Source organism: Leptosomus discolor, chromosome 11, assembly GCF_034619465.1.
Source record: "Leptosomus discolor isolate bLepDis1 chromosome 11, bLepDis1.hap2, whole genome shotgun sequence".
NCBI classification, from domain to species: domain Eukaryota; kingdom Metazoa; phylum Chordata; class Aves; order Leptosomiformes; family Leptosomidae; genus Leptosomus; species Leptosomus discolor.
The window spans coordinates 537,923-563,068 of record NC_141401.1 but is presented as its reverse complement, the minus strand read 5'-3'; the positions used below and the strand labels follow the sequence as shown (position 1 = coordinate 563,068).

Genomic DNA, 25,146 nt, shown 5'->3' with positions numbered 1-25,146 from the left:
ACGGGGACGGAGCTCAGCAGTGGAGCCACGGGGCTCCTGATGGCTACAGCTGGCCAAAGCCCTCCCCAGGTGGCCAGCGGCCCGCTCGGACCCACGCCCCCTGGAGCAGCCAGCCCCAGGGCTGGGAGCTGCACAGAGGACAGGGGAGGTGTGGGGACACCGCTGGGTACCAGGGCTGGTGGCTCCGGATCCCGGCACGGGAAGGTCAAGTCTCCGCTGCCCACCGCAGCGCGGCCGGCCTGGCAGAGCAGCCGTGCGGGGCGGTGCGGGCGCTGGCAGGGCTGGCCGGCGCGTTAGCATCTCTCACGGCCGTGTGAATTGGTCCCTGCACACTTCCCAGCGCCGGGCAGCGCCAATTAAGGGTCGGAGGAGTCAGAACTGACACCTCTGCAAATGGGCCCGGCATTCCCAGGCTCCCGGCCGGCCCCAGCCCGGCTCTGTAGGTTTTGACACCTCCAGGTGGTCGCAAAGGTGTCACCTCGCACCCCAGCCCCGCATAAAGCCAGGGCTGCCCGGGTACCCCCAGACGTGGGCAGCGGAGCAGACCCCAGTCATGGCTGGACCCCCAGACCCGCTCCGGGACCAGGCCAGGGGCCTCACCGATGCCACCTCAGCAACCCCTCCTGCGAAGCCCCCCGGCACATCCCCGTGTCCCCCACGGGGCCGGCGGCCGGGACCCGGGGGCAGGTGGGGTGGTGGGGGTCCGGGGGGCCCGCGGCAGAGCGCCAGCGAGCGGGAGAAGCTGCGGATGCGGCGGCTGGCACAGGCGCTGCTGCGGCTGCGGCACTACCTGCCCCCCGCCCTGGCACCCGCCGGGCAGAGCCTCACCAAGATCGAGACCCTGCGCCTCGCCATCCGCTACATCGCCCACCTCTCGGCCCTGCTGGGGCTCAGCGAGGAGGCGCTGGCCCGGCGGCGGGGGGCGGCCCCCCGCCACTGCCCCCTCTGCCCCCAGGGCCTGGGGTGCTGCCAGAGCCCGGACCCCCGCCTGCACCCCCCGGCGCCGGCCCCGCGGGATACTTCGTCCACTGTGGGCTGGGGGTCACCTCCCACGGCGGGGACGCCCCTGGAGCTGCACGGGGCTGCCGGCCTGGGGACGGGGTCCTGGGGGTCACTCCCCTGTGGCCCTGCTGCGGGCACCCCTCCAGAGGTGCTTGGGGTTCCCAACATGGGGACGGGGGCCTGGGGGTCGCCCTCCTACATCCCTGCAACGGGGACCCCCCCAGAGCTGTGCAAGACCCCTAGCTCCGTCTCAGGGTCCTGGTCATCACCGCTGTGCAGCCTCGGAGCAGTGACCCCCCTGGAGCCCCCCCGGAGACGCACCACAGCCATGGGCACCGGGACAGCTTCCTCCTGCGGCTTGGAGCCTGCAGCCCCCTGCCAGCCTTCTGGGGCAGGACTGATGGACACAGGACCCCCTGGGACCCCCGTGCATGGCTCCCAGCAGCCTGCGCACCACCAGGTACCCGCAGCCCCCTCCCCAGCCCAGCCCCTGCTCCCGCACCCCCCGGGCTGGGGGAAAGCCCAGGGACGGGTGGGAAGTGGGGTGGATGCTCCTCCTGGGGTGCGGGCAGGGCTGCACCCACAAATCCCCCTGCATATGGTGCTGGGGTGTCTGCAGGGGCTGGGGGCACAGCAGGACGCATGCTGAGGTATAGGGTGGGGGGTGTGGGGGCGCGGGGGACAGGGCAGGGGGCACAGTGCCATCCCACAGACAATCACCTAACGCAGCTCTTTCCGCACAGCTCGGCAGCCCACCGGCCCCGGACAGGCTCGTCTCCCCAGCCCCCCGTGCATCCCCTGTCCTGCCCAGCTGCACCCCAGCACGGCACTGGGGGGGCTGGAGCTGATCCTGCACGCCTGGCCACCAAGGTAGCGGGGGGGACGGTGGCATGGCCGTGGCACAGAGCCCCGCGGGATGGGCACCGGGGAAGGGCTCCTCATTAAAGCTGCAACTCACCACTCAACCCGACTCGTTCCTGCGGGACCCTGCTGGCTGCCCCCCAGCACGGGCATGGTTGGGGGCCCGGGGCACCCCACAGGCTGGCACCCACTCAGACACAGCCAGGCGCTGCCTCCGGGGCTCGGTGCCATCTCCCAGCCCACCCCGCAGCCCAGGGATGTCCCAGAGCCGGGGTGAGAGAGACACCCACCACCCGGGGAGTTCCCCCAGCTCCACTGACCCCTGGAAGGGCAGCTCCCACCTGCCCATCGGGTCCCTTCCTGGTGCCCAAAGCCCCCCGTGAGGGTTTGGAACTGGGGCTGCAAGAAACGCCCTTGTGCTGCTGGGACCACCCAGCTCCGTCCCTTTGGGGACCCAGGTAGCCCACGGGCAACAGTCCCCGGGGGGTCGGCTGCCAGCACCCCCTCCTGCTTGGCATGGAGGGGCACAAAGAGACATCCCTGCCCCGGCAGGGGCGGGCACGGCAGCCCCCCGAGCAGGGCGCAGGGCTGCGGCCCAGCAGGAGAGCTCGCACGCAGCCGTCAGACGGAGGGGACAGGGGGGCTGGCGTCGGCGAAGCCCCCAGAGCCACTTAGCACCAAGCTCCTAATGGCCCGGGGGTCTCTGCATCCCTAGCCTCCGCCCCGTGCCCACCGTGGGGTCCCAGGCGCAGCCCCCCCCGAGCCGGCATCCCCCCAGCATCCAGGGCCGGCGGTGGAAGCTGAGGTGCAAGACTTTATTTACACCCCCAGGCCTTGCACCAGCCTGCAGAGCCCAGCGCCGCCCCAGGCAGCCGAGGGCAGCGGGGCCCCCCCACCAGCCCAAAGCCCCCCGCGTCCCCCCTCTGCCGCCCATCATGCAGGCATCGGGCCCTGCCCGCGGGCAGCCGCCCCGGCCCCTCACGAGCAGCGAAGGACCCGGCTGGGTCTGCCGGGAGGGAGCGTTTGGGGCTGGGGGCCGCAGAGGACGGAGTGAGTGGAGATGAGGAGTGGGTGAGGGTCCGGACCCCAGCCCGTCCCGCAGCAGCCGGCACCGCAGCCGGGCCAGGAGGAGGGTGCGGAGCAGCCGGGGCCGCGGGGTTAGCTGGAGGAGAGCTCGTTCTGGAGCCAGGCCAGCACCGTCTCCTGGTTCTCCTGCACCCAGTTGATGTTGGCGCGGGTCCTCTCCAGCGCCTGCTCCAGCGCCCGCGTCCCCGACCCGAAGCCGATGTCCTGGTTGTCGGCCTTGAACTGCTCCAGCTGCCGGCGAGGAGAGGAGCTGGAGCAGGCACGGGGCACCCCGGCAGACCCCCAGCAGACCCCCGGCAGACCCCCGGCACCACCCCAGCAGCCCCTGGCAGACTCCAGCAGGACCTCAGCACACCCCTGCCCCTAGCACCCAGCAGCCCCCCGGCACCACCCCAGCAGCCCTCCACAGCACCCTGACAGCCCCTGGCAGCACCCGGCAGCTCCTGGCAGCACCCGGCAGCCCCCCAGCATCCCCCCCATCAGCCCCCCAACAGACCCCTGACAGTCCCCAGCAACCGGGGATGGGGATGGAAGCTGCCTGGACCCCATGGCACATGCGGGGCAGGGGCAGGAGCCCCCCTCCCAAGGGCTGCTGGCGAAGGGCAGGATGCAAGGCACAGGCAGCGCAGAGCTGCGTCCTGGCTCCTGCTGGGGCTGGGGTCCCTGGTGCCCGATCCCACGGACCCTGCCAGTGTCCAGCCTCACCTGCTGCAGCTCAAAGTCTGTGGAAAACCGCTGGGTCACCGACAAAATCAGCCGGGAGAAGGAGAAGGAGCCACCACCGTACCTGGGAGGGCAGAGGGATGGCTGACCCAGGGGCCCCAGGCAGGGCAGTGCCAAGTGCCAAGGCTGCCCGGACCCCGCACAGCCAGGGGAAGGGATGGTGCCACCCCACTGAGGGGCACAGGCAGCTGGGGGATGCTGCCTGCCCCGGCCGGCCCCCCGCAGCCCCCTGCGCGGTGCTCACTGGCCGAAGAGCGTCCTCCAGTTGCTGCGGATGAAGTCCCAGGCCAGGGGCTGCCCCACCACGTTGCTGGCGATGCTGTTGATGGTGGAGGTGGCATCCTGCTTCCGAATCTTGCTGGAGTCGAGGGTGTACTGCAGGTACCTGGGGGGACACGCCGCTGGGTGAGGGGACGGCCAGGGCAGAGCCACGTTGCCCACCCGGGACCCCCACACCCACCGGTTGAGGATCCAGGGGTGGGGGCTGCAGGAGAGGGCCGTGCGGAGCTTGTCGGCCTCGGACACGACGGCGGCCTCTTGGAACCTCGCCCAGATGAAGTCCCAGGCCTCCTCCCCGCCCGTGGCCACTATGCTGCAGTAGATGGAGGAGCGCAGGTTCGGGGGGATCCTGCGGGAAAGAAGAGCCGTCTCAGCCGGGAGCCCCTCGTCGTGCCCATCCCGGCCGCCCGCCGCGGCACCAGGGCACCCTGGGGGACTCACGGGTTACGGGAGACGTTTTGCTGCCACTGATAGAAGTAGCTCTTGGCCAGGTCCTGGCACTCGACGATGCCGTAGGAGCAGGCTGTGCTGATGGCGTTGACCTCGTTGTACCTGGGGACAGAGGGGCCGCGCGGGGCTGGGGACCGGCACGGAGCAGCTGGGCACCCACCGGAGCCAGGCCGCAAGCGGGGCTGTGCCCTCTCCCCAGCACACGCTGGGATGACCGTCCCGGTGTAGCTGGGGAGACCCCAGGGGTCCAACCCAGCTCCGGAGCCACGGCACTCACTGGTCCATCAGGCCACTGGGGATGGTGGTCCAGTCCTGGGTGATGTTCTTGTAGTGGTTGAAGAGGGGCATCACTTGCTGCTGTATGTATTTCTGGGGGGCAGGAGGACGGTCAGCACCCGGTGGCACCGGCGGCAGCCCCCCGCCCCACGCTGGGTGCAGACAAGCCCCTCACCCCTGTCCCCCCGGCGCGGGGCAGTGCTCACCGTCATCACCCCGAAGACCTCGCTGCGGTCGAACATCAGCTGGAAGTACTGGAGGTTGTTGAGCGCCGCCTGCCAGGGTATGTACTCCGTCTCCTGGCTCAGGAACCGCGTGGTGTTCAAGGGCAAGGCCACGCTGACGTGCTTGGCTCTGCGAGGGGTGACGGCACCGTCAGCTCCCCGGCCCCGCGGCCGCTGCCCGGTCCCAGGGCACCCACCCCGCCGGTCCCCCTCACCCCGGTGGGCACCTGGCACGGCTCACCTGGCCAGGTTAAAGGCGTCATCGATGATCTGGGCACGGTTGAGCACGGGGATGACCTGGGAGAGGGCAGAGTCAGCGTCTCAGGGCAGCCCTGACTGGGGTGGGGTGCGTGGGGTGCATGGGGTGTGTGGGGTGCGTGGGGTGGCGGCCCACAGCCCAGCCCCGCCCAGCCCCGCGTACCTGGTGGTCGGTGGAGAGCTGGTTGAGGAGCTGGTTCCAGTTCTCCTGGTTGTAGTTGACGCGGAAGTACCCGCTGACGTTCAGGTTCAGCAGGAGCCAGCTGGGGCCGTTCACCCTGAACTGGGTGTTGGTTCCTGGGAGAGGGAGAGGAAGGTCTGCCGGCGCCGCTCCCGAGCCCGCGAGGGGGGCCAGGCTCAGCCCAGGGGACCCCGAGCTCCACCAGGGCAAGGGTGATGGCAGCGAGACCGCCGCTCCCCGCCTGGGCAGGACGCGCCGTACCTGAGACTGTGGTCAGCCAGTACCTGTCCCCAGTGGTCTCGCTCGTCATCCAGGTGATGGGGATGATCCAGGTGTAGCTGCGCCGGGGACAGGCAGGCAGTGGGACCGTGTCTTGCCCACCCAAACCCCCCCGGCCCCCCACCGCCGACAGCCCCCAGCCCCACTCACTTGAAGCTGGAGGGTCTCTCCACCTTGGAGGTGGGGTCCAGCAGGAAATGGGTCTGGCTGATGATGCCGGTGAGGGTGTTGACAGTCACCATGGGGAAGCCCATCTGCAGCGTCCAGCTGTCCATGATGGTGCTGATGGAGCCGGGCAGCGGGACGTTGTTCTTCACGACAGCCTGCGGGGAGGGGAGCGCCGCGCGTCACCGGTGCCGCGGGGTGCGGCGGGGCGCAGGGCTCGGCCGGCGCTGCACCCCTCACCCAGTGCGCGGCGGCTGCGTGCTCGGGACCCCGTCCCACCGGGCAGCCCCCCAGAGCCGGGGCAGCAGCGGGGAAGGGGCTGGGTCGGGGGGAGCAGCCGGGAGCAGCCAGCCCCCTCCTACCGTTTGCAAATGGGTCCAGAGGTCCGTGTAGATGGTGTTTCCGTAGGCGAAGGTGTGGAGGTAGGACTGCGGCACAGCACCAAGAGAAACGGGTGGGCTGGGGCAAGTCCGGGGTGCAGGACACCCCCAGAGCACCCGGGGAGGCCCCTGCCATGGGACACCCACCCCACACCGGGGCTCAGCGCCCCTCGGCACCGGCAGAGCCTCACCTGCAGCCCCTCCTTGAACACGTCCTCGGTGAGGAAGTCGGAGAGCATCCGCAGCACCGACGCTCCCTGCGGTGAAGGCAGCTCAGAGACCCTGGATGGGCGGAGGACCCCGCAGCCCACCCCACCGCGCCAGAGACCCCCCGCGCCTGGTCCCCGTGTGCCCGGGGCTCGCGCGCCCACCTTGCTGTAGGCGATGCTGTCGAAGACCTCGCTGATCTGGGCCGGGGTGTTGACCTCGTCCTCGCTGAAGGAGAGCGGGTGGGAGGTGGTCAGGGCATCCGTCGCCATCACCGTGTACACCTCGTTCAGCACCATCAGGTCTTTCTGCGGGGGCAAGCGCCAGCGCCCGCCTCAGCCCTGCGTGCGCCCTCCGGGGGGTGCAGGGGTGGAGGGGGTGCCCGCACCCCCTGCCCGCTGGCCCCAGCACTCACAATGTTCCAGGAGGTCTCTGCCGAGTCGGCGCCCAGGTACTCCACGTAGGAGGCGAAGCCCTCGTTCAGCCACAGGTCGTTCCACCACCGCAGCGTCACCAGGTTCCCAAACCACTGCGGGGGGGGCACAGCACCCCATCAGCCAGGCCCGGCTGGCTGGCGGGGCGGGCGAGGGGCACGGTGGGTACCTGGTGGGCCAGCTCGTGGGCAATGACGGTCACCACCCGCTCCTTGTTGCCGATGGAGGAGTAGGTTTCGTCGTAGAGCAGCGAGTTCTCCCGGTAGGTCACCAGCCCCCAGTTCTCCATCGCGCCCGCGTTGAAGTCGGGGAGGCCGATCTGGTCTGGGGATGGAGGCGTCCCGTTGGCGCGTTGCTGCCGGGGTGCTGCACCACCCGCCCCCGCCGCAGATGGCAGCTCGGCTCGGTGCCCCCGTTCCCCCACGGCACCCACCGGACTTGGGCAGCGGGTACGCCGTGTTGTAGTGCTTCTCGAAGAAGTTGAGGATGGGGCCGGTCACCTGGAGCGCGTACTCGCCCTGGCCCTCGGCGATGGCCTTGGGGCGGCCCCAGATGCGAATCTGGAAGGGAGAGACGTGGGGCTCGGCCGCTGCCTGGGCTCAGACCCCCGGGTGGGCGGGCGGGGGGTGCCCCCCACCCGCAGCCTACCAGCACGTTCCCTGTGTCGTTATACACGTAGTCGAACTGGCTGACAATGAAGGCCAGCAGGTAGGTGGACATTTTGGGGGTAGTCTCGAATTCGGTGATGTTCCAGCTCTTCCCGTCGATGTCCTGCTGCCGGGTGCCTGCGGGGAGCAGAGGGAGGGGGGTCACCCCGCAGCCCTGCCGCGTCCCCGGGCCCCGCTGCCGGGGCTCCCCCCGCCCCACTCACTCCTGACAGGCATGTTGGAAATGGCCTCGTAGTCGGAGGGGTGGATCAGCGTCACCGTGAAGGTGGCTTTCATGGCCGGCTCGTCGAAGCAGGGGAAGGCTTTCCGCGCGTCGGCCGCCTGCATCTGCGTGGTGGCCACCACCTTCCTGCAAGCAAACCCCGTCAGCGCCTGGTGGCCTCCTGCAGGGCCAGCACCCCCCTGGGTCCCTCTGCTCGCCCCGCGCCCTGGGTCTCATCCCCGCTGGGGTGACATGTGGATATAGGGGGCCACAGGGGCTCACCCACACCCATCCTGCCGTCCCAGCAGGAGAGGAGCCCCAAACCCAGTCCGTGCCCTCCACCCCCCCCCAGGCACCCCCTGGCCCCCTGACCTCCACCTACTTGGTGCCTGACTCATCCACGTATTCACTGCGGTAGAAGCCGGCCAGGTCATCGGCCAGCTCCCCCGTGAACATGAAGAAGAGCACATAGTGTTGTCCCGGCTGCAGCTGGCCCTCCAGCTGCACCACCAGGTACTGGGTGGTGGTCTCCAGCCAGGTACTAGAGATGCGGGGTGCAGTGGAGACATCCAGCCCCTCCAGCGAGGTGTGGAAGGAGTCCTGTAAGGTGTAGTTCAGCTTGTTGCTGTGGATGAGGATGAGGTCGGTGGCTTCATTGCAGGCAAAGACCACGGTGCTGTTGCCCTTGAAGATGTACATGCCATTGTCTTCAGGCTCCAGGAAGGGCTGGAGGGTGATCTCATAGAACTCTGGTGTCAGCGTCGTCGGCAGCCTCCACTCATTCCAGGGATATCTGAGGCTGGCGGTGGTGGGGTGGGTGGCATTGGTGATGGTGGTGGTTGCGGGCGCAGCCATGGTGCCAGGATTCGCCGTCTTGTTCTTCTCCTGGGAGTACACCACCGAGAGGGCGATGATGGTGGCCACGGCCCCCAGGCCCAGCACGATGGCCGTGATGCCCACAGCCTTGCTGATGAAGAAGCCGGCTGCCATGGCGAGGATTCAGAAGCGGTGCTCGTGAAGGAGGCACTGCCCGGCTGGCACGGCTTTTAACCTCTCGCTTCCACAGGGTTTATTAGTCCAAGTTAATGAGTGAAGTATTAAATGACCATGAGGCTCAGCGCAGCAATGGCCCCCGGAATGAGCTCTCCACCCGCCTGCCTCCTGGCCTTGCAGGAGCGCTAACACCCAGTGCCACTGAGGCGGCGGGTAAAACTGGCAGCTCGGGATTGCACCGTCAGGGATGGGCAGCGTGGGAGCGGGCACGGGCTGCGGGCCAGGACTCCCAGGGTCCCTCCCGAGCACCAGCCTGGCCCTGCAAAAGGAGGGACAGAGCGTGTGGTCAGAGCCGGCAGCCACGTCCCCGCTTGCCGCCCGCACCCGAGCCCAGCCTCTGGCTCAGCATCTCCCTGTTTCCCTTCGAGTGACGGGGTCTGAGCTGCTGCCGGGGGGTCCCCGTTGCCCCTCTGCCATTGAGGGACCTGCTGCTGGGGCTGAGGGCACGGCAGGGGGGTGCAGTGCCTGCACCCTGGCAGGGGCACACCCCGCCGGGCTGCCCACGCACAGGGAGGAGAGCGGAAGAGTGTGGGGTGCAGCGCCAGGGGTCCGGGCAGCATGTGGGGAGCCCTGGCGTGTGCTGGGGAGGAGCCCACGCTGCGCACAGCCCTCTCAAAGTCCAGGGTCGCATCGCCTTGCTCGCTCCTGGAGGTCAAACTCCAGCCCAAGCATGGCACGTGCCCGCTGCCACCAGCCGCAGGGCACCCCGCAGCCTGCTGCCTCCCGACATCCACGGCCCTGGCGAGCTGGGGGTCTCAACCGAGACAGGGGGTCCCAAGGGCACAGCCTCGCCTGTGCCCCCACGGTACAGAGACCCTGGCCAGGGTCTGGCTGGAGCCAAGCGAACGCACCAGGGCTCGGGGTGCTGGTGTGCAGGATGGGGGCACCAGCTTCCCTGCAAGAGCTCTGTCCTGGCCGGGGAGAGCAGCCCGAGCCCCCCAGGCCATGCGGGTCAGCCCTGGGAGCTCTGCCAGAGGCTTCCCCAGGCTGGGGTGACCAATTGGGCACTTCGGAAAACCACGGAGCGAAGTCCCTGTGCAGGGCAGGGTGGGGAAGGGAAGTGCTGCATCTCACCCTGGGAACAGAAACTCTTTTCCCAAGGTCTGATGACTCCAGCGGGGAGAGATGGGCAGGTCCCGCTGGAAGCCGCAGCCCTGGGGCAAGGGGCGAACCCGGGAAGAGGCTGAGCGGTGTCCTCAGGGAACCAAGCCCTGTCCCCGGCAGCGCCCAGACGCACCCGCCGGTGTCACTGCGCCTGGCAGAGCATCCCTGGGATGCCATGGGGTCCCCGGGCACCCCCTGCCCTGCGGACCCCAGCCATCCCCGTGGCCTGGCCCGGGCCCTGCCACCGCCTTGGCCAAAGGCACAAGGTTTGGGCGACAGTGTGTGCCAAATCATGGCTGGGACAGCTGCCCCGTATGGGGGCCACAGCCAGGAGGGTGCTGGGCACCCTGCACACCCTCCGTCCTGCACTGATGGGCACGCTGCGCCCCTGCCCGGCGCTGGCCCTCCCCTTACAGACCCCTTGGGCACGGCATGCAGGCACCCACCCCGGCTCGCCCCCGCTCTGGCCTCCTCGTGCACTTGTCCCCCACTAACGCCAGCCACCCCCTGTGCCCCTCCTGAGCCCCCTCCCCAGGCTGCCTGCACCGCCCCATGCCGCCCTGCACCCTGACTCCCCTAGGGTCCCGCTCCCCCCACTGCAAATCCTCCCCCTCCATGGAGCTGTGCAGACACCACACACGCGTGTCCCACGTCCCCCACGCATGTCTCATGACCCCCACGCATGTCCCACGTCCCCCACACATGTCCCACGTCCCCCACGCATGTCCCACGTCCCACACACCCGGGGTGCAGACGTTGGCCGTCACCCACGTGGACACGCAGCTCCCTTGAAGCTCTGACCCCACACATCCCATAACCCAATACGCACACGCACCCCCAGAGCCCTCCATAGCCTCACGCACCCCCATGGACCCCCCCAAAGCCTCCCACCACCTATGGGCTCCACAACCCACACGCACATGAACCCCACAGCCCCACCGCCCACCCCACACCCCCTGCAAGCACCCATTGCCGCCCCTTCCCCTGCTCAGCCCAAGCCAACGATCCCCCCAGCGCGGGGACCCCCAGGACCCCTGGCTCGGTGTCTGCCCCCCACCCCCCTCCCCAGCCCCGCGTTGGGGGAGTTCTGGGCGGCGGCATCGCCCCCCCACTCACCTTCCTGCGCTCAGCCGCGGGGAGCGAGGGGCAGCGGGGCTCCCGCCCGCCCCAGCCCCATGGAGGCACCCGGGACTGCGCCCTGCCTGCGCCCTGCCTGCGCCCTGCCTGCGCCCTGCCTGCGCCCGGCTCTCCGGCGCCTCAGCTCCGCCAGCCCCGCAGCAGGAAAGTTTCCTCCAGAAGCTCCGGGGGAAGGAACCCGAACTTCCAGCCCCCTTAACCCCTGGGCTGCTGGCCGGGCCGGGGGCTGCCGGGGGCCAGCGGAGCGCAGAGCCCGGTCCGGGCGCGGGGGGTGTCCGGTCCCGTCCCGTCCCGTCCCGTCCCGCAGCACGGGGTCCCGCACGCCCGGCGCACGGACGGGGCGAGGGGTCTCTGCCGGAGGACGGCGCCTCCAGCCCCGGGCAGAGCGGGACCCCCGGGGCTGCCGGGCGCCCAGGACTGCGGGACCCCCCACCGCCCCAGCTGGGAGGCGTTAGGCGGGGATGTGCACCGGAGGCTCCGCGGTGCCCAGACAGACCGACCCTGTCTGCCCGGTCCCTACACCGCGGAGCCCCCTGGGGTCCTGCTGGGGGTCCCCTCCCTCACACCAGCCTTGGCCAGCACGGGGGGGTGGCAGGGAAGGGGACAAACCATCACCCAGCAGCCGGGCTGTGCCCCCCGTCCCCAGCACCCAGAGCGCCCAGGCACACTGGGAACGGTGTCACTCCTTGGAGGGGTGCCCCTCGCTCAGCCCCCCCAGCTCAGCACCCTGTGTCCCCAGCCCCACCTGGCACCCCCTGCCCTGGCGGCAGTCGGTTCAGCGGTGTCTCCGTCCTTGTGGGCAACCTGCGGGGCGGCAGCAGGGGCACAGGCGGGTTTGTGGGGTGCAGCGCCCCAAGGCAGCCGGGCCCCAGGGTCTCCCCGCTCCAGGAGTGACCTGGCACAGCCTGGGCGTGGGGCCAGGGCTGGGGCTCGCCCGGTGCTCCTGTACGGCGGGTACTGGTGGAGGAGCTGGGCCGGCGCCAGGCCCCATCGCCTGCACCCCTCCACCTCGCTGCCAGGGAGCGGGGCCCGGAGCTGGGGGACACGCTCTGGCAAGCGAACCCCAGCTGAGCTCAGCAAAACCCAGCGCCCACCGGTGCCAGAGCACAGCCTGGCTGGGGATGGGAGCCAGCCCCGGGACCCAGCCACATCTCCCATCTCCGGACCACGAGGGCAGCTTGGGCAGGAGACCACCGAGCCCCTGGGCACCTCCACATCCCTGCACGGTGCTTTGGACCCCCAGCTCACCTTGGGGTGCAGGAGGGGTCTGGTCGCCCGGCCGCAGCCCCTTGGGGCACACAAAGTGGCTGCCAGCACCGGTGCCTCACAGCCCTGCCCCGGGCAGGAACGCTGCTGCCCTGGGCAGGAGCCAGGTGTCACCTTCAGCGCCGCCTCCTCCCTCAGCTCTGCCAGGTCACTCGGGGCTCCTGTCGCTGCGCAGGACCCCGGGGTCCCTGGGCAGGCAGCCCACCAGCCCCGAGGAGCCAGGGCTTGCGGGGCCACCTCCGCCCCGGCCAGGCTGGGGCTGCTCCCGCATGACCCCACGGCCACCGGGGTCAGGGCTGCAGCCCTCCTGGGTGGGGAAACGGGGGTCCAGGGGTTTGGCCCGACTCAACCCGGGGCGAACCACCCCGTCGTCTCTGCCCTCGTCCCCACGGGCAAGGGGAAAGGGAGCAGCCGAGGGACTCACCCTGCCCCAGTGCGGTCCTCGGTCTCCTGCAGACGCGGGGCCGAGGCTCCGTCAGGTCGCGGGAAGGGGCAGCGCGGCCAGAGCCGTTATCGGAGGCTCCGCACAAACATCTCATCGCCGCAGAGGAAGCACGTGTGGCCGGACACGTCCTGTATCCGGGACTGCCGTGCCACGGCACGCGGCTGGACCCAGGCATGGCCCACTGCGGCCAGGACCCCCAGCCTGACCGCCCCGGCATAGGGCAAGCCGGAGTCTTCCCCTCTGACCATCCCAGAGCCTGCCGGACCCCCTGCCCCAGGCCCAGGACACAGCCCGGGGCACCGCTCACCTGCTCCCTCCACCGAGCTGCTCCGGCCGCCGAGAGGAGGAGGAAGAGGAGGAGGAGGAGGGCTGGTGGAGAAGAAGCAGCAGCAGGTTGCCCGGCTCCTTGACCTCCAGGAGCCGCTAGCAGTGGCTCATGGCCAGTTGAGGAAGGGTTAAGCTGCAGGGAGCGGAGAAGGCAGTAAAATTCCTTCCAGGCAGAGTCACGGTTTCCCGGTCAGGGGAAGTGGAGGCAGAGCCCGGGGAGCGCAGCTGGCCCGGCCACGGCCACGGCCACGGCCACGGCCACCAGGGCAAGCAGAGGAAGGGGCCCCCGGGCCAGCCCGGAGGCTGGTGGCCAGATGGAGCCCCGCTGGCTGCTCGGGGACCTCGCTGCCTGGCCTGTCCCCTGCAGCCAGGCTCAACTGCGACCCCCGGGGCCAGCCCCACATGCCCCGCACAGGGCTCGCAGCATCCAGGGATGCTCTGCGGCAGAGAAGGCAGAAAGCCGGCAGGAGGGCAGCGGGCACGGGCAGGCTGGTGACCTGCCTCCAAAGGCCCAGAGCAGGGGACACCGCTGTCACAGCCCCAGCAGGGCCATCGCGCTCCCCCCCGCCCTTGCCCCCTCCAGAAAGCAGGGCAGGGTGCACCCAGGGACCCTGCCCCGGAGCCCACGCTGCAGCAACCCCAGCCCTCCCCGGGGTGGGGTCCAGGGCCCGTCTCCCACCCCCATGCAGCAGCCCGGCCACCGGCCTCTGCCAGCCGAGAGCCCCCCAGGGCTGCAGCTGCCCCATGAGAGCTGTGCCGAGGGCCCCGGCCCCCACAGCCCCCGGCCCCCACAGCCCCCTCCCGGGGCTCCCCCCGGGGCTGGGCCAGCAGCACCCACCACAGACACAGACACAGGCTCACACAGTGGTTTATTGTCCCTGTGCTTCCAGGCCTGGCGTGCCAGATCCAGGGAGCAGGACCAGGGTGGGCGCGGGGATGCCGGGCAGGGGACAGCCTGGCCCGGGCAGGGTGGGGGAGACGACGACCTACAGCTCCTGCGGGAGCCACCAGCTACAGGTGCGTTTTTACAACTGGGAATCCCAAGAAGTGCTGGGAGAGGCAGGACCCGGCTCTTCCCCCACAGCGAGGAGAGGGGGCTGTGCACCCGTGGGGATGAGGAGTGAGGGGAAGAACGGCCACCCTTCTGGGTGGGAGACCGGAGAGCAGAACTGAGCCCACGGTGAGGGACAGGCAGCACCACCCCGTTCTCACCGAGCCCCATCACGGCTCCCCACCCTCTGCCAGCCAGCCCAGACACCCGGCAGCACACCGGGCAGAGACCCAGAAGGGGCAAGGGGAGGCCAGCAGAGCCCAGCTCCTCCCCCCAGTTGGCCCAGCGCGTGGGCAGCCCTCCTGGCCGCCAACCGCTCACATGAACTGGGACAGGTTGGGCACTTTGATGTTGATGTCTCCGATGATGTTGCGAGGGATCTCCGGCAGGTTGATGTTCTTCACGGCCGAGACGGCGCGGGAAGGAGCGGCCGAGAGGCCTCCCTGCCGACGGGAGGGACCAGTGAGCGCCGGCCCCGAGCCCCAGGGCCTGGCCACGTCTCCCCACACCCACCTCCCCCCCGGTGATGGACCCAGTCCTATTAATAGCACGGGGCACGGCTGCACCTTCCCGACGACAGCACAAACAGGGGCAATAAACGTGTCACCATCTCAGGTTATCAGCCTTGGCGGAAACAGCCATTTCCATGCTCAGGCTGCTCCCTACGCTGCTGAACAGAGCACAGCTCGGGGGAGGATGCCCCCAGTCCTCCCCACCAGGACTCAGGCAGGCAGAGGCTGGGGATACTGGGGATACCCAACACGGGCCAGCTCCAGACCCCCCAGGCTGGCCCCCCGCAGCCTGGGGTCCATCGGCCTCCCGTGGGGGAGGGCCACAGCACCGCCGCTCACCTCCGCCTTCTCCAGCTTGCTCTGGGCCTCCACCTGCGCCACGATCTCGTTCATGTTGGTCTCCAGCACCATGCCGCCTATCACCACCTCCTGCAGGATGTGGTGAACCTGCGAGGGAAGGGAAAGGACAGGATGGGATGGGATGGGATGGGATGGGATGGGATGGGATGGGATGGGACGGGACGGGACGGCTGTGAACCCAGCCCAGCTCACGGACCAGCTGGGAGCAACAGCAGCCACAGCGCCTGCAGGCTGGTGTGGAAGCACATGGAGGGTCTGGCATTTCCCTGAGAGACCCAAATCCAGCCCCAGCCTCCCCTCAGCCCACACAGCCCCAGCACCCGGCTGCAAGCGGGCGGCCATGGTCCTCAGCATGGGGGGAGTGCCGCAGCCCCGCTCGCTCTGCTCTAGGGGACACCCAGCTCAGGGGCCGGAGCAAACGTCACCCACGGGAGCAGCAGGCACAGGGCAGCCCCAGAAAGGTCAGGTCCGACCCTGCCCGCTGGTACACCCTGGTTGCGCCATCTCTGAACCCCACCTGAAGTTTGACCCCTCCCTGGGCTGGGGACCCAGGTCACACCCCGGAACAGCTCCCTGCCTCGATAGTGTGCTGGAGAGGAGCCCACGGGGCTGGAGAGGAGCCCACGGGGCTGGAGAGGAGCCCACGGGGCTGGAGAGGAGCCCACGGGGCTGGAGAGCCCCAGGGCCTCCCTGAGCCACCACGCAGGACGCTTCTTCCCAGAACCAGCATCTTCTGCCCAGAAAGCCAGGCCAGAGCCCAGCTTCTTTCCTTGCTCTTAGGCAAGACAGGACTGTGACACAGGCGCAGGAAAAAGCACAAAGCTGCTAAGAGGGTCTGCCCCCCTCCCCAGGGACCGCCACGGCAGGACCGGTGATACCCCCCGGCGATACCCCGCAGCCACGGCAGGAGCAAGGGCCTGCCCTTGTTTGCAGCCCAAGATCACACAAACCGCAGCCCCGCCGAGCCCAGCCTGCCTTGCCCAGTCAGCAGCTCCCAACAACCGCCCAGCACAGATAATGAATTTATGGGTCTCTGGTTATTTCCGTGAAATGGGCTATTCCTGCAAGATGGTTAAGTTATATCACATCATTTTATGGCTTCACAAGGACAGGTTGCCCTGTGAACGCCCTGTGGCAAATACTGCCAGGGAAATGCTGTGAAAAATAAAGCCGGAGAAGCTGCTAGAAGGGGGAAACGCAGCTTTGTGCAAAGGGCGAGCCTGATGCCCCGCAGGGCTCCCCGCAGGTCCCGTCCTGCTCCGACAGCAGCAGCGAGTTGCGAGGGACCAGCACCGCACAGGCTGAGCCACGGGCGATACAGCACCTTCCCGGGACACCGGCAGCGCCAGAACCGCTGCCCCGCAGCACGGCCTCAGCCCAGCCCCGGCAAACACCGCGCTGGACGGTGCCCGCCGCTCCCCGCGGCAGGAGAGCACCTGGGCTGCAGGAAATGTTGTTCCTTCGAGATCTGGCTTCAGCCCGAGTTGGACCAAAACCAACAGGGCAGAAATCCCAAGCAAGCTTTGTTTTCCAAACCGAAACACGGCACTTCCTGAACAAACCATGTCCTCCCCGGGACCCCACAGCTGCTGAGCAAAACTTACGTTCTCCTCCAAGGTACGAAGAACATCCAGGGGCCGGGCAAGAGCCTCCTCAGAGCCTTCCCACAGCTTCGTGGCTCCAGCCTCCCCGTGCGAAAGAGGGATCCCTGCAGCTCTGAGGTTGCTGCTCCCAAAGCTGGCAGCACTGGTGTCACTGGTGCCCGAGAACCACAGACCCGATGGCCCCATCCAGCTGCCTGCTGCAAGAGCAGGGACCCAAAACCCGCAGCTGCTCCCATTTCACACACCCCCTGCTGCACACAGAGCGCAAGGTGCACCCTAAGGCCGTAACAGAAAGCCACAAGACCCAGACAAAGCTGTGCCCAAATCCCAGCCAGCACCTGCTGGGCTGGGGACGTTCACAGCCAACGCCTCCGCACGACAAATCAGCGCCGTCCCGTCGACGGCGGCCTCGCTCCTCCGGTCCCAGCCGGGAGCTCGCAAGCTCGGCAACCCCTCGGGCCGAGCGGACGGCGGCACCGTGCCCCGCACGGCTCGGGGTGAGCCGCAGTGCTGGTGGCAGGGCTCCGCGGCACTGCGGGGACCAGCAGGACCCACCTGGGTATGCCCAGCCCCCGCCGAGCCGCCTGCCCGCAGCCCGGCTCCTGAAGCACACCGACACATCCCAGAAATAAACACGCGCCAAATATAGAAGGAGAGACCGGAGAACTGACCGATAGTGGCCAAGGACTGGAGTCAAGGCTGGGAAGCAGCGGGAGCACGGGACGGGCAGTAAACAAGCCTGACTGGTGGGAGAGCCTGGGGGTGGCCAAGCCCAAGGTCTCCCTGGTCAGCAACGCTCCCGGCTCCTTTGAACCCTTTGCCTGGCGGGAGAGTCCAGAGGAAGGGCAATCCCTGCCTCTGCCGGTAAAACAGCCAAGCTCCCACCTGCGGATCGAGTGTAGAGCTGCCGGGTCTCGGTCACGGCACAAAACGAGTAACCGGGAGCGCATCCTCCCCCAGATGTGGCCGGAGGTGATCTGGGCGGCTGCCACCGCTTCTCCCGCAGGTACTCCTCCCTCCTCTCCTGCCGGCTGCTTTGATAAGAGCGCTTCTGCTGATGAGATAATCAGCCTTTAACGCTCCACACGCCCGGGCAAACACGGAATCAAAGCCTGACTTCACCAGCTGCTGGTACCTTCAGCTGATCCAGATCACCTTCTCAGACGATTTGCTAACTCCCTGTCTCCGCCAGAGTCCCTAAGTTGGGACTCCCAGCAGAAAGGGAACATTTTACAGCCTTACCTATTTTGCTCCACTCCTCTTTTTTTGTTGACATGTTTTGTCTCCAACAAAACCCTTATCAACACCAACACAAGCCCAGCACATGTCAGCCACCAGCCGAGCCTCTCCTTTCTCTAAGCTAGCCCTGGCTATCTCCAGCTCCATCTAGGAGATGATCAAAGAGGACAGGTTTCCGCAGAAACTCTGTCCAGCTACAGAGGAAGCATTAAAGGCCGTGGCTCAAACAAAAGTTCAGCAAACACTTTGTGTATTCCAAACACTCCCATTGTTCCTTCCCTTTTTTTTTTTTTTTAACTGCAGCTCTCAAGACTCCCCACGGGTGCCCCAGCACAGGGGGAAGAGGCAGAACGCCGGAGCCTGCCCAGCTCCACCAGCGCCGGCGCACGCAGCAAACCACGAGGGAAGCCTCAGCGTGGACCCCCGCCACTGGAGCGCGGGGTTACCCAGGGCGGGTGGCGACCACCAGGAGAGCCCCCACGCCCCCGCCACGGCTGGGCTGCAGCAGAGAGCGCAGCCCTGCACCAGCAATGCCATGGGGCGAGCGCCGGGAGCCAGCTGGCCCACGGAGGGCCCAGCAACCCAGACCTCTTGTCGGGAGCACGCGATGTGAGCGGTGTGCAGCTTCCCCCAGCCAGGGTATCAACCTCGCCCCCAAAAGTGACCCTAACCTACCAGCGGCCCCTCCCGAAAGGCTCCCGAGCTGAAAGCCGGGCCGGCTCCCGCCCACGGGAGCGCAGGCAGTCGGGCGGGCAGGGCTGCGGGGCAGACGGGCGCTGGGAGCACGCAGAGCCCACCACCCACCTTGTCCATGTGGAAGATGAGGTCCAGCTCACAGACGTTCTCAAAGCACTTGTCCAGCGTCTCCACAAACACCTGAGGAGGCAGGAGGGGAAGGTCAGTACGGGAGACCACGAGATGCTTCCCCCATACACAGCCCCTGCGGCCAAAAAAAGCTGCAGCGCCGACCAGAAACTCGTTGCGCCCCAGGGTGTCACCCCGAGTGGGGACACAACCCCCTCAACAGCCCCACCGCCCTTCGGTGGTAGGAAAGTGCCCGTTCCCAGGCAGGCCCAGCCCGGGGGCTGCCCGGCACCCCCAGCCCCACGGCAGCGGCAGCAGCGTGGGGCCGGGGATGGCCGCGCAGGCACCGGTGCCAGCCCTCGCTGCGCCGCAGGAACCAGGTGGGGCAGCTCGGAGCCGCTCAAGGAGAGAGCTTGCCTTGGCGAGGGCCACGGCTGGAGCGAGGGGAGGGCACAGTGGGTCCAACCCGGGCGGCGTGGAGGGCTCCTCCTCCGGCCCCGGCCGGGCTCTCGCCGGGTTTGCACCCGCTCGCTGCCGCCTTCAGGTGCTGCCGGTGCTGCCCGCACACCCAGAAGGGGACCGGCACAAGGTCGAGAGCACCGAAACACATGGCTCGTCTGTTCTGGGGGAAACACCTCGGGTGCTGATGTCCCGACCCGCCGCAGGGCTGGGGCAAGGCTGGTGCTGCCTTCAGGGCAGGGCTGCGGCGCCCCACAACAGCCTGAAAGGGGCCGAGTGACGGTGGGAGCTGCCCGGTCACAGGGGGGTGACCCGAGCAGGGCAGGCGGCTCCTGCCCCCACCCCCTCACGCCTGCCGTCAGCCGGCCTCAGCAAAGGTCCCCTCACACGTCCGTGCGGTGTCTGAACCCCGTTTTTAAAATGCACTTGTAGTTCTGGGCCCCTCACTGCAAGGAGCACATGGAGGTGCTGGAGCGTGTCCAGAGAAGGGAACGGAGCTGGGGAAGGGTCTGGAGAACAGGTCTGTGAGGAGCGGCTGAGGGACCTGGGGCTGTTCAGCCTGGAGAAGAGGAGGCTGAGGGGGGACCTCATTGTTCTCTACAGCTGCCCGAGAGGGGGTTGTGGGGCGAGGTGGGGGTCGGTCTCTTCTCCCAAGGAACAAGCGACAAGACAAGAGGAGCAGCCTCAAGTTGTGCCGGGGGAGGTTCAGATCGGATATTGGATATAAAATGTCTTCACCAAAAGGGCTGTCAAGCCCCGGAACAGGCTGCCAGTCGCCATCCCTGGAGGTGTTTAAAAGACGCGTAGACGTGGTTTAGTGGTGGACGTGGCAGTGCTGCCTTAACTCTTTTTAACCCTTTTTTTGCTTGCCAAAGACACCCAACTGAGCGGGCAAGTGGACTCTTTGGAAGGCAGAGCCTCCCTGTGGGAAGACTTGGATAGGCTGGAAGAGTGGGCGAACAAGAACCTTACGAAGCTCAACAAAGGCAAAGCAAGGTCTTGCCCTGGGAAAACACAACCCAGGAGCGCAGCACAGGCTGGGATCTACCCGGCTCTGCGGAAAGGGTGTCCTGGTGGACAACCCCAATATGAGGGATCAGCGTGCCGCCACGGCAAAGAAAGCCAGGAGGACACTGGGTGGCATCAACAAGGGTGTCACCAGCAGGGATAAAGGCCATCACCCCACTCTGCTCGGCGCTGGCCAGGCCACACCTGGAACATTGTGCTCAGTTTTGGTCCCCATTACACAAAAGCGCTGTGGCCAGGCTGGAGAAGGGCCACAAAGCCGATCCAAGGACCGAGAAGCCTGCATATGAAGAAAGGCTGAGAGAACTGGGTTTGTTCAGCCTTGAGAAGAGAAGGCTCAGGGGAGACCTTCTCACCATGTTCCAGTACTTAAAGCGTGGCTACAAAGGAGGCGAGTCTCCCTTTTTACAAGGAGCCACATGGAAAAGATGAGGGGTCACGGGTACAAGTTACTTCTGGGGAGATTCCGATTAGACACGAGGGGAAAATTTTTCACAACGAGAACAATCAGCCATAGGAAAAGTCTCCTCAGGGAAGTGGTGGAGTCCCCAACATCAGACGCTTTCACGCTGCAGCTGGACAGGGGGCTGGGCATCTTGTCGAGGCCCTGCTTTTCCCAAGAAAGGCTGGACCCGGTGACACCTGAGGTCCCTTCCAACATGCTGCTCTAGGACCCTCAAGGGTCTTTTCCAACCTAAATGGTTCTACGACTCTATTTTTTAAAGAAATTCATTGGGATTCACTTCCCCGGCTGCTCCCAGGTGGAGGAGCTGTGTACCGGCTAACGCGCGGGCAGCTCCCCCTCCCCACCGCAGCCCCCTCCGCAGCTTCCCCGTCGCTTCCAGCAGGGCCGGCGCAGAGATGCCACAGACACAAAGTGCACCTGAAAGGTGTCGGGGCCGGGACACTGCCCTTCGGGGGTGGGTGGGGAGGAACCTGCTGGCTGCGCCCGGGCAGTGACCCTCGCTGCAGAGAGACCGACCTGGATGAGGTCGAGGATGCCCAGCTCGCTCTCCGAGGAGTCCACGCAGAAGACGAAGTACAGCGTGGCGTAGTGGCGGTAGATCAGCTTGTAGTCCGAGCCGCCAAACAGGCTGCGGAGACACGAGGAGAGGTGAAGGGTGTCGGGGGGGACACACACACACGACACGCACACGCACAGGCAGCCCAGGCGCTGCCCCCCTCGCCGGAGGGGCAGGGGGTTACCTGCCGCACTCCAGGAAGTTGCAGATGTGGTCGTCCCGCTTCAGCACCAGGTGGAAAGTCTCTCGGATAATCTGCTGCTGGACCTCCTCCGCCTGCAAGGAAGCAAGGGCAAGCACCCATGGGTGCACAGCCTGGAAGCCCCACGTCCCCCCGATCTCCCCTGCGGGACGCCGTGAGCTGGCAGCTCGGGGGGAGAGGCAGGGCCCAGCTCCCCGCCAGCCCTGGCACCACAGGGCCGGCCGTGGGGCATCCCGAGGGACCTGGCCAGGGCGCTGGTCCAAGGCAGGCAGGGCTCCCCTGACCCACAGCCATAGCCCCTGCGACCCGGGACCACCCTCAGCCCCAGCAGAGCCCCCCAGCCCCGCACCGGGCTCAGGTACCGGCTGCCACCAGCCCCCCTGGCAGCCCCGGCCCTGTCCCCGTCCCGGTCCCCGCACCAGGTGCTGGTAGAAGCGGACGAGCCGCGGCTTGCCGTGGTTGTTGAACACCAGGATGGCGTTGATCATCCCGGCGGCTGGACGGGCCGGGCCGGGCCGGACCGGGCCGGGAGCAGAACCGTAGCCTCCCCGCAGGAAACCCCCCGACCGCCCCGGAAACGGGTCGGCGCTCCGGCTCGCTCCCCCGGGCCACGGTAGGCGCCCCGCGGGGACCCTGCGCCCCCGGAGCAGCCGGGGCCCGGCCTCAGCCCAGCACGCAGTGCCGGGGGTCGAGGGAAGAGGGGGGACGCTCAGAGCCGCTCCTCGGGCGGCGCCCGGGCGCGGACGCAGCGGCTCTCCCAAGGCCGGGGGCTCCCCGGGGCCGGGCTGCTGGACCGGGGCCTGCCCTTTCCGGGACGGCGACAGCCACCGGAGCAGACCGGGGAGGGGCAGGGCCCGCGCCGGGCCAGAGCACGGGCAGGTCTAGAGCCGGGCTGCTGCCGCCGCTCGCGCCGGGAAGGCGCTACCGGGGCCCGCACCGGCTCCGCCACCGGCCGCGCCGCCAGGGGGCGCGGCAGCCCCAGAGCGACGGGAGCCGCGCGGTGCCACGCCGCGGCGGAGGGCGCGCGGCGGAGGGCGTGGCCGCGCGGCGGAGGGCGTGGCCGTGCGGCGGGGCGGAGCTCGGCGGCAGACCACGCCCTCCCTTAAAGAGCCAGCGCCCCTGCCTGCCTGGAGGAGGGGTCGTGGGCGGGGTCAGAGGTCACCGGTGGGGCCTAGCGGTGATGGCGGCCGGAGCGGACCCCGGGCTGTCCTGCGGGGCTGCCGCCTGCCCGGGCAGCCCCCGCCCTGCCCCAGCAGGATCTGCCAGAGGGTCCCCACAAGCCCCCCAGGCCCAGCCCTGGGCACAAGCCCCCCTGGCCTGGGGGGGCCGCTGCTGCAGGGCATCGGGGTTGTGAGGGGGACAAGTGTTACAGCCGCGGGCTGTCCCCAACCCCCAGCACCGAGGGGGTCCCGAGGGGGGCTCAGCCGCAGCCGGGGGGAATCACACCCAGGAGCCCCCCGGGAACGGTGCTGCTGCCTGGGCACCACCCGCAGACCGGCAGCTGGAGGTCTCAGAATGACTCCTTCTTCTCCTGAAGAGGAAAGGGAGGAGGACTCCCGCGCGACACCGCGGTTGCACCAGGTGCTTTCAAGGGACCAGGAAATCACAAGGCAAACGGCGAAGGGCGGGTGGTGCCGGGTCAGTGTAAAGACACGGCGCAGGCAGGTGGGGCGCGAGCTACAGACCTCGGCGTGACGCGAGTTACGAGCAGCAAGGGGCAGCGAGGGCAGCGAGAAAAGGACTCAACGTGCTGTACAGAAGTGCTGGAAGGAAGAGAGAGAGAAATGGGAAGCTGAAGATCCATAACTCAGTGGGGAAAGGGAGGAAATAATCGAGGATACAGAGAAACCCCCGTTGCTTCATACAAAAAGGCTGGCTGTGAGCGGGGATTTAGCATTAGCGAAGGGAGGAGGAGTGCAGGGCAGCACGGAGGAGAGCTGGGGCAACAGGCATCGAGGGCCACCGGGTTTGGAGAAGGGTAGCCCCAGCACCTGGTTTTGGAAGATGGAGGGGAATCGTCCCCAGGGCCATGCAGCCGTCCTGCCGTGGTGCCCGCCTCTGGGGTGATGCCAAATGCAGCGCCGGCCCCTCACCACACGTGCCGCAGGGGACGGTAACAGCGGTCACAAACGGTCCGTGAGGATGACGCCGAGCCCTTCCTCTGGCGGGGGAGCGGTGAACACCGCGTGCCTTGATCCCACCGAGGCTCTCGACACACCGCTGTGTGAGGCCCTCGTCAGCAGACTAACGAGCTGTGGCCCGCACGGGAACACCGGGTGATGGCTCAGCTGCACCCAGAGGCGGTGGGCGACAGGACACACCGACGGGCAGCGGCTGTGCCGGAGGAGGGCACTTGCACCGGGGCTGGCCCGCCCTAGCCCCCTGAGGACCTGGGTCACCAAGATGGCAGGTGGCGTCGAGCTGGGAGGGCCTGAAGCGCTGGGCAGGACGAGCTCCAGGCTCAAAACCGTCTTGAGAAATTAAAGACGTTGTCCAAGACCAACAGGCCGAGATCCCGCCGAGAGAGGTGTGAGGAGCTGCCGGCAGGAGGACCAGGAGATGTGGAGGGAGGCGAGAGCCCCCTCGCACCCCCAGCATGGAGGTCGCTGGTCTGCTGAGCACGAGGAACACCCCGGCTGCAGCCGGTGCCTGGTCCAGGACCCCACACTTCATGGGGGACAGGCCCTGCATTAGCAGCGGCAACCAGCGCTGGTGGCCACAGGCCATGGGCCAAGGCCAGGCCGCCCACTGATGGAGACCCCCATCTACCCTGGGCTGGCGCTGGCCACCGTGGGGTCTGACCAGGCCAGGCTGCCCCTGGGGACGTCCCGCTGTCCTCCAGGAGGGGCCGGAGGAGGCACCGTCCTCCGCAGCCTCCACCAAGGGACGCCGATTGGCTGAGCTTCACTTTGACCGCCCCTGATTGGCTGTGTCCTCGACAGCGAGAGGCTGTGGGTGCTCCCGGCCTGGCATGCTGATTGGCTGAGGCAGCCGCAGCCTCGTGTCTCCATGTCCTGATTGGCTGAGGCAGCTGCAGCCTCATGTCTCCCTGTCCCCATTGGCCGAGGCGGCTGCCGGGTGGGCCGGGGGCTGCTCTTCACCGTTGCCCCACGGCTCCCTCCGGCCCTGGCCGTGGCGCCCGCTGGGCCCAGTCCTGTGCCGCCCCACAGCGATGGCCACGGCGCCCGCAGCACGAATGTCCTTCGGCCTCGGTTACGGTCCTGTGACATCGGCAAATGCTGGCATGGGCGGGCTCGGTGCTTGGCAGAGCCGGCGGGGCGCGGCAGGATTGGCAAGATGGGGAGAGAAACGTCGGTTTTGGTGAACGTTCGCGTCTGCTGGGCCTGGTCCCTGGACACGCGCTGAGCTGGGCCGGCCGGCTGGCAGCCACAGCGCGGCGGGGGTTGCTTGGCCAGCCCTCCGACACGCGGCATGGATGTAGGATGCCGTGAGCACCGGCGGTGGCAGCTGAAATGGATCGGCGAGATCGATTTTCACCCAAGAACACAAAAAAAGTCTGAAAACGAGGAGTGCGTCTGCCAGACAAAGGGCTGCATCTTCAGACAAACTCTTTGCTGCGATTAGTCTGTCCGGCCCCACCTGCTTCCATGGAGATGAGAATCTCCGTCTTCCCGGCGCACCAGCCGAACCCCGGCTGCCTTCGCCGTACCCCTTCTCCTGCGAGGAGGAAGACCCTCATCCTCCTCACCATGGGAGCCAGCGCTCCCACCCACCGCTGTAAGGCCCTTTGCCACCCGCTCCCCTCACCACGCCGTGTTACGACCCCCCTGTCCCCCCACCTCGGCCACCAGCCACCTTCTGCCACCACTGCCCCATCCTGCCTCCCCACCGCGGTGGGC

The 25,146-nt window shown here is 68.0% G+C and overlaps 3 protein-coding genes across 4 annotated transcripts; 1 reads left to right on the top strand and 2 right to left on the bottom strand.

The window, feature by feature from the left end:
- The first annotated feature begins 553 nt into the window (after nucleotides 1-553).
- On the top strand, nucleotides 554-1,876 carry LOC147414677 (uncharacterized). The gene is made up of 2 exons (XM_086471775.1): nucleotides 554-1,462; nucleotides 1,814-1,876. Exons 1-2 carry the CDS (start codon nucleotides 554-556, stop codon nucleotides 1,874-1,876), a joined length of 972 nt encoding a protein of 323 aa, XP_086327901.1.
- Nucleotides 1,877-3,021: 1,145 nt separating this feature from the next.
- On the bottom strand, nucleotides 3,022-8,665 carry ANPEP (alanyl aminopeptidase, membrane). The gene is made up of 20 exons (XM_086471569.1): nucleotides 8,058-8,665; nucleotides 7,677-7,822; nucleotides 7,454-7,590; nucleotides 7,239-7,365; nucleotides 6,975-7,129; nucleotides 6,787-6,900; nucleotides 6,536-6,679; nucleotides 6,356-6,421; nucleotides 6,147-6,212; nucleotides 5,770-5,942; nucleotides 5,602-5,678; nucleotides 5,323-5,456; nucleotides 5,143-5,198; nucleotides 4,884-5,031; nucleotides 4,679-4,770; nucleotides 4,393-4,503; nucleotides 4,133-4,300; nucleotides 3,917-4,057; nucleotides 3,655-3,736; nucleotides 3,022-3,180 (listed from the first exon to the last, which is right to left on the bottom strand). Exons 1-20 carry the CDS (start codon nucleotides 8,663-8,665, stop codon nucleotides 3,022-3,024), a joined length of 2,904 nt encoding a protein of 967 aa, XP_086327695.1.
- Nucleotides 8,666-14,375: 5,710 nt separating this feature from the next.
- AP3S2 (adaptor related protein complex 3 subunit sigma 2) lies at nucleotides 14,376-21,774 on the bottom strand. Of its 2 annotated transcripts, none has more exons than XM_086471612.1 (6): nucleotides 21,649-21,774; nucleotides 21,269-21,360; nucleotides 21,045-21,156; nucleotides 18,578-18,649; nucleotides 14,910-15,017; nucleotides 14,376-14,501 (listed from the first exon to the last, which is right to left on the bottom strand). In XM_086471612.1, the coding sequence occupies exons 1-6, from the start codon at nucleotides 21,772-21,774 to the stop codon at nucleotides 14,376-14,378; spliced, it is 636 nt and encodes a 211-aa protein (XP_086327738.1). The 2 variants fall into 2 exon arrangements, with proteins under 2 accessions (XP_086327738.1, XP_086327739.1); XM_086471613.1 differs by having other exon boundaries at nucleotides 21,706-21,774.
- Between the last annotated feature and the right edge of the window lie 3,372 nt (nucleotides 21,775-25,146).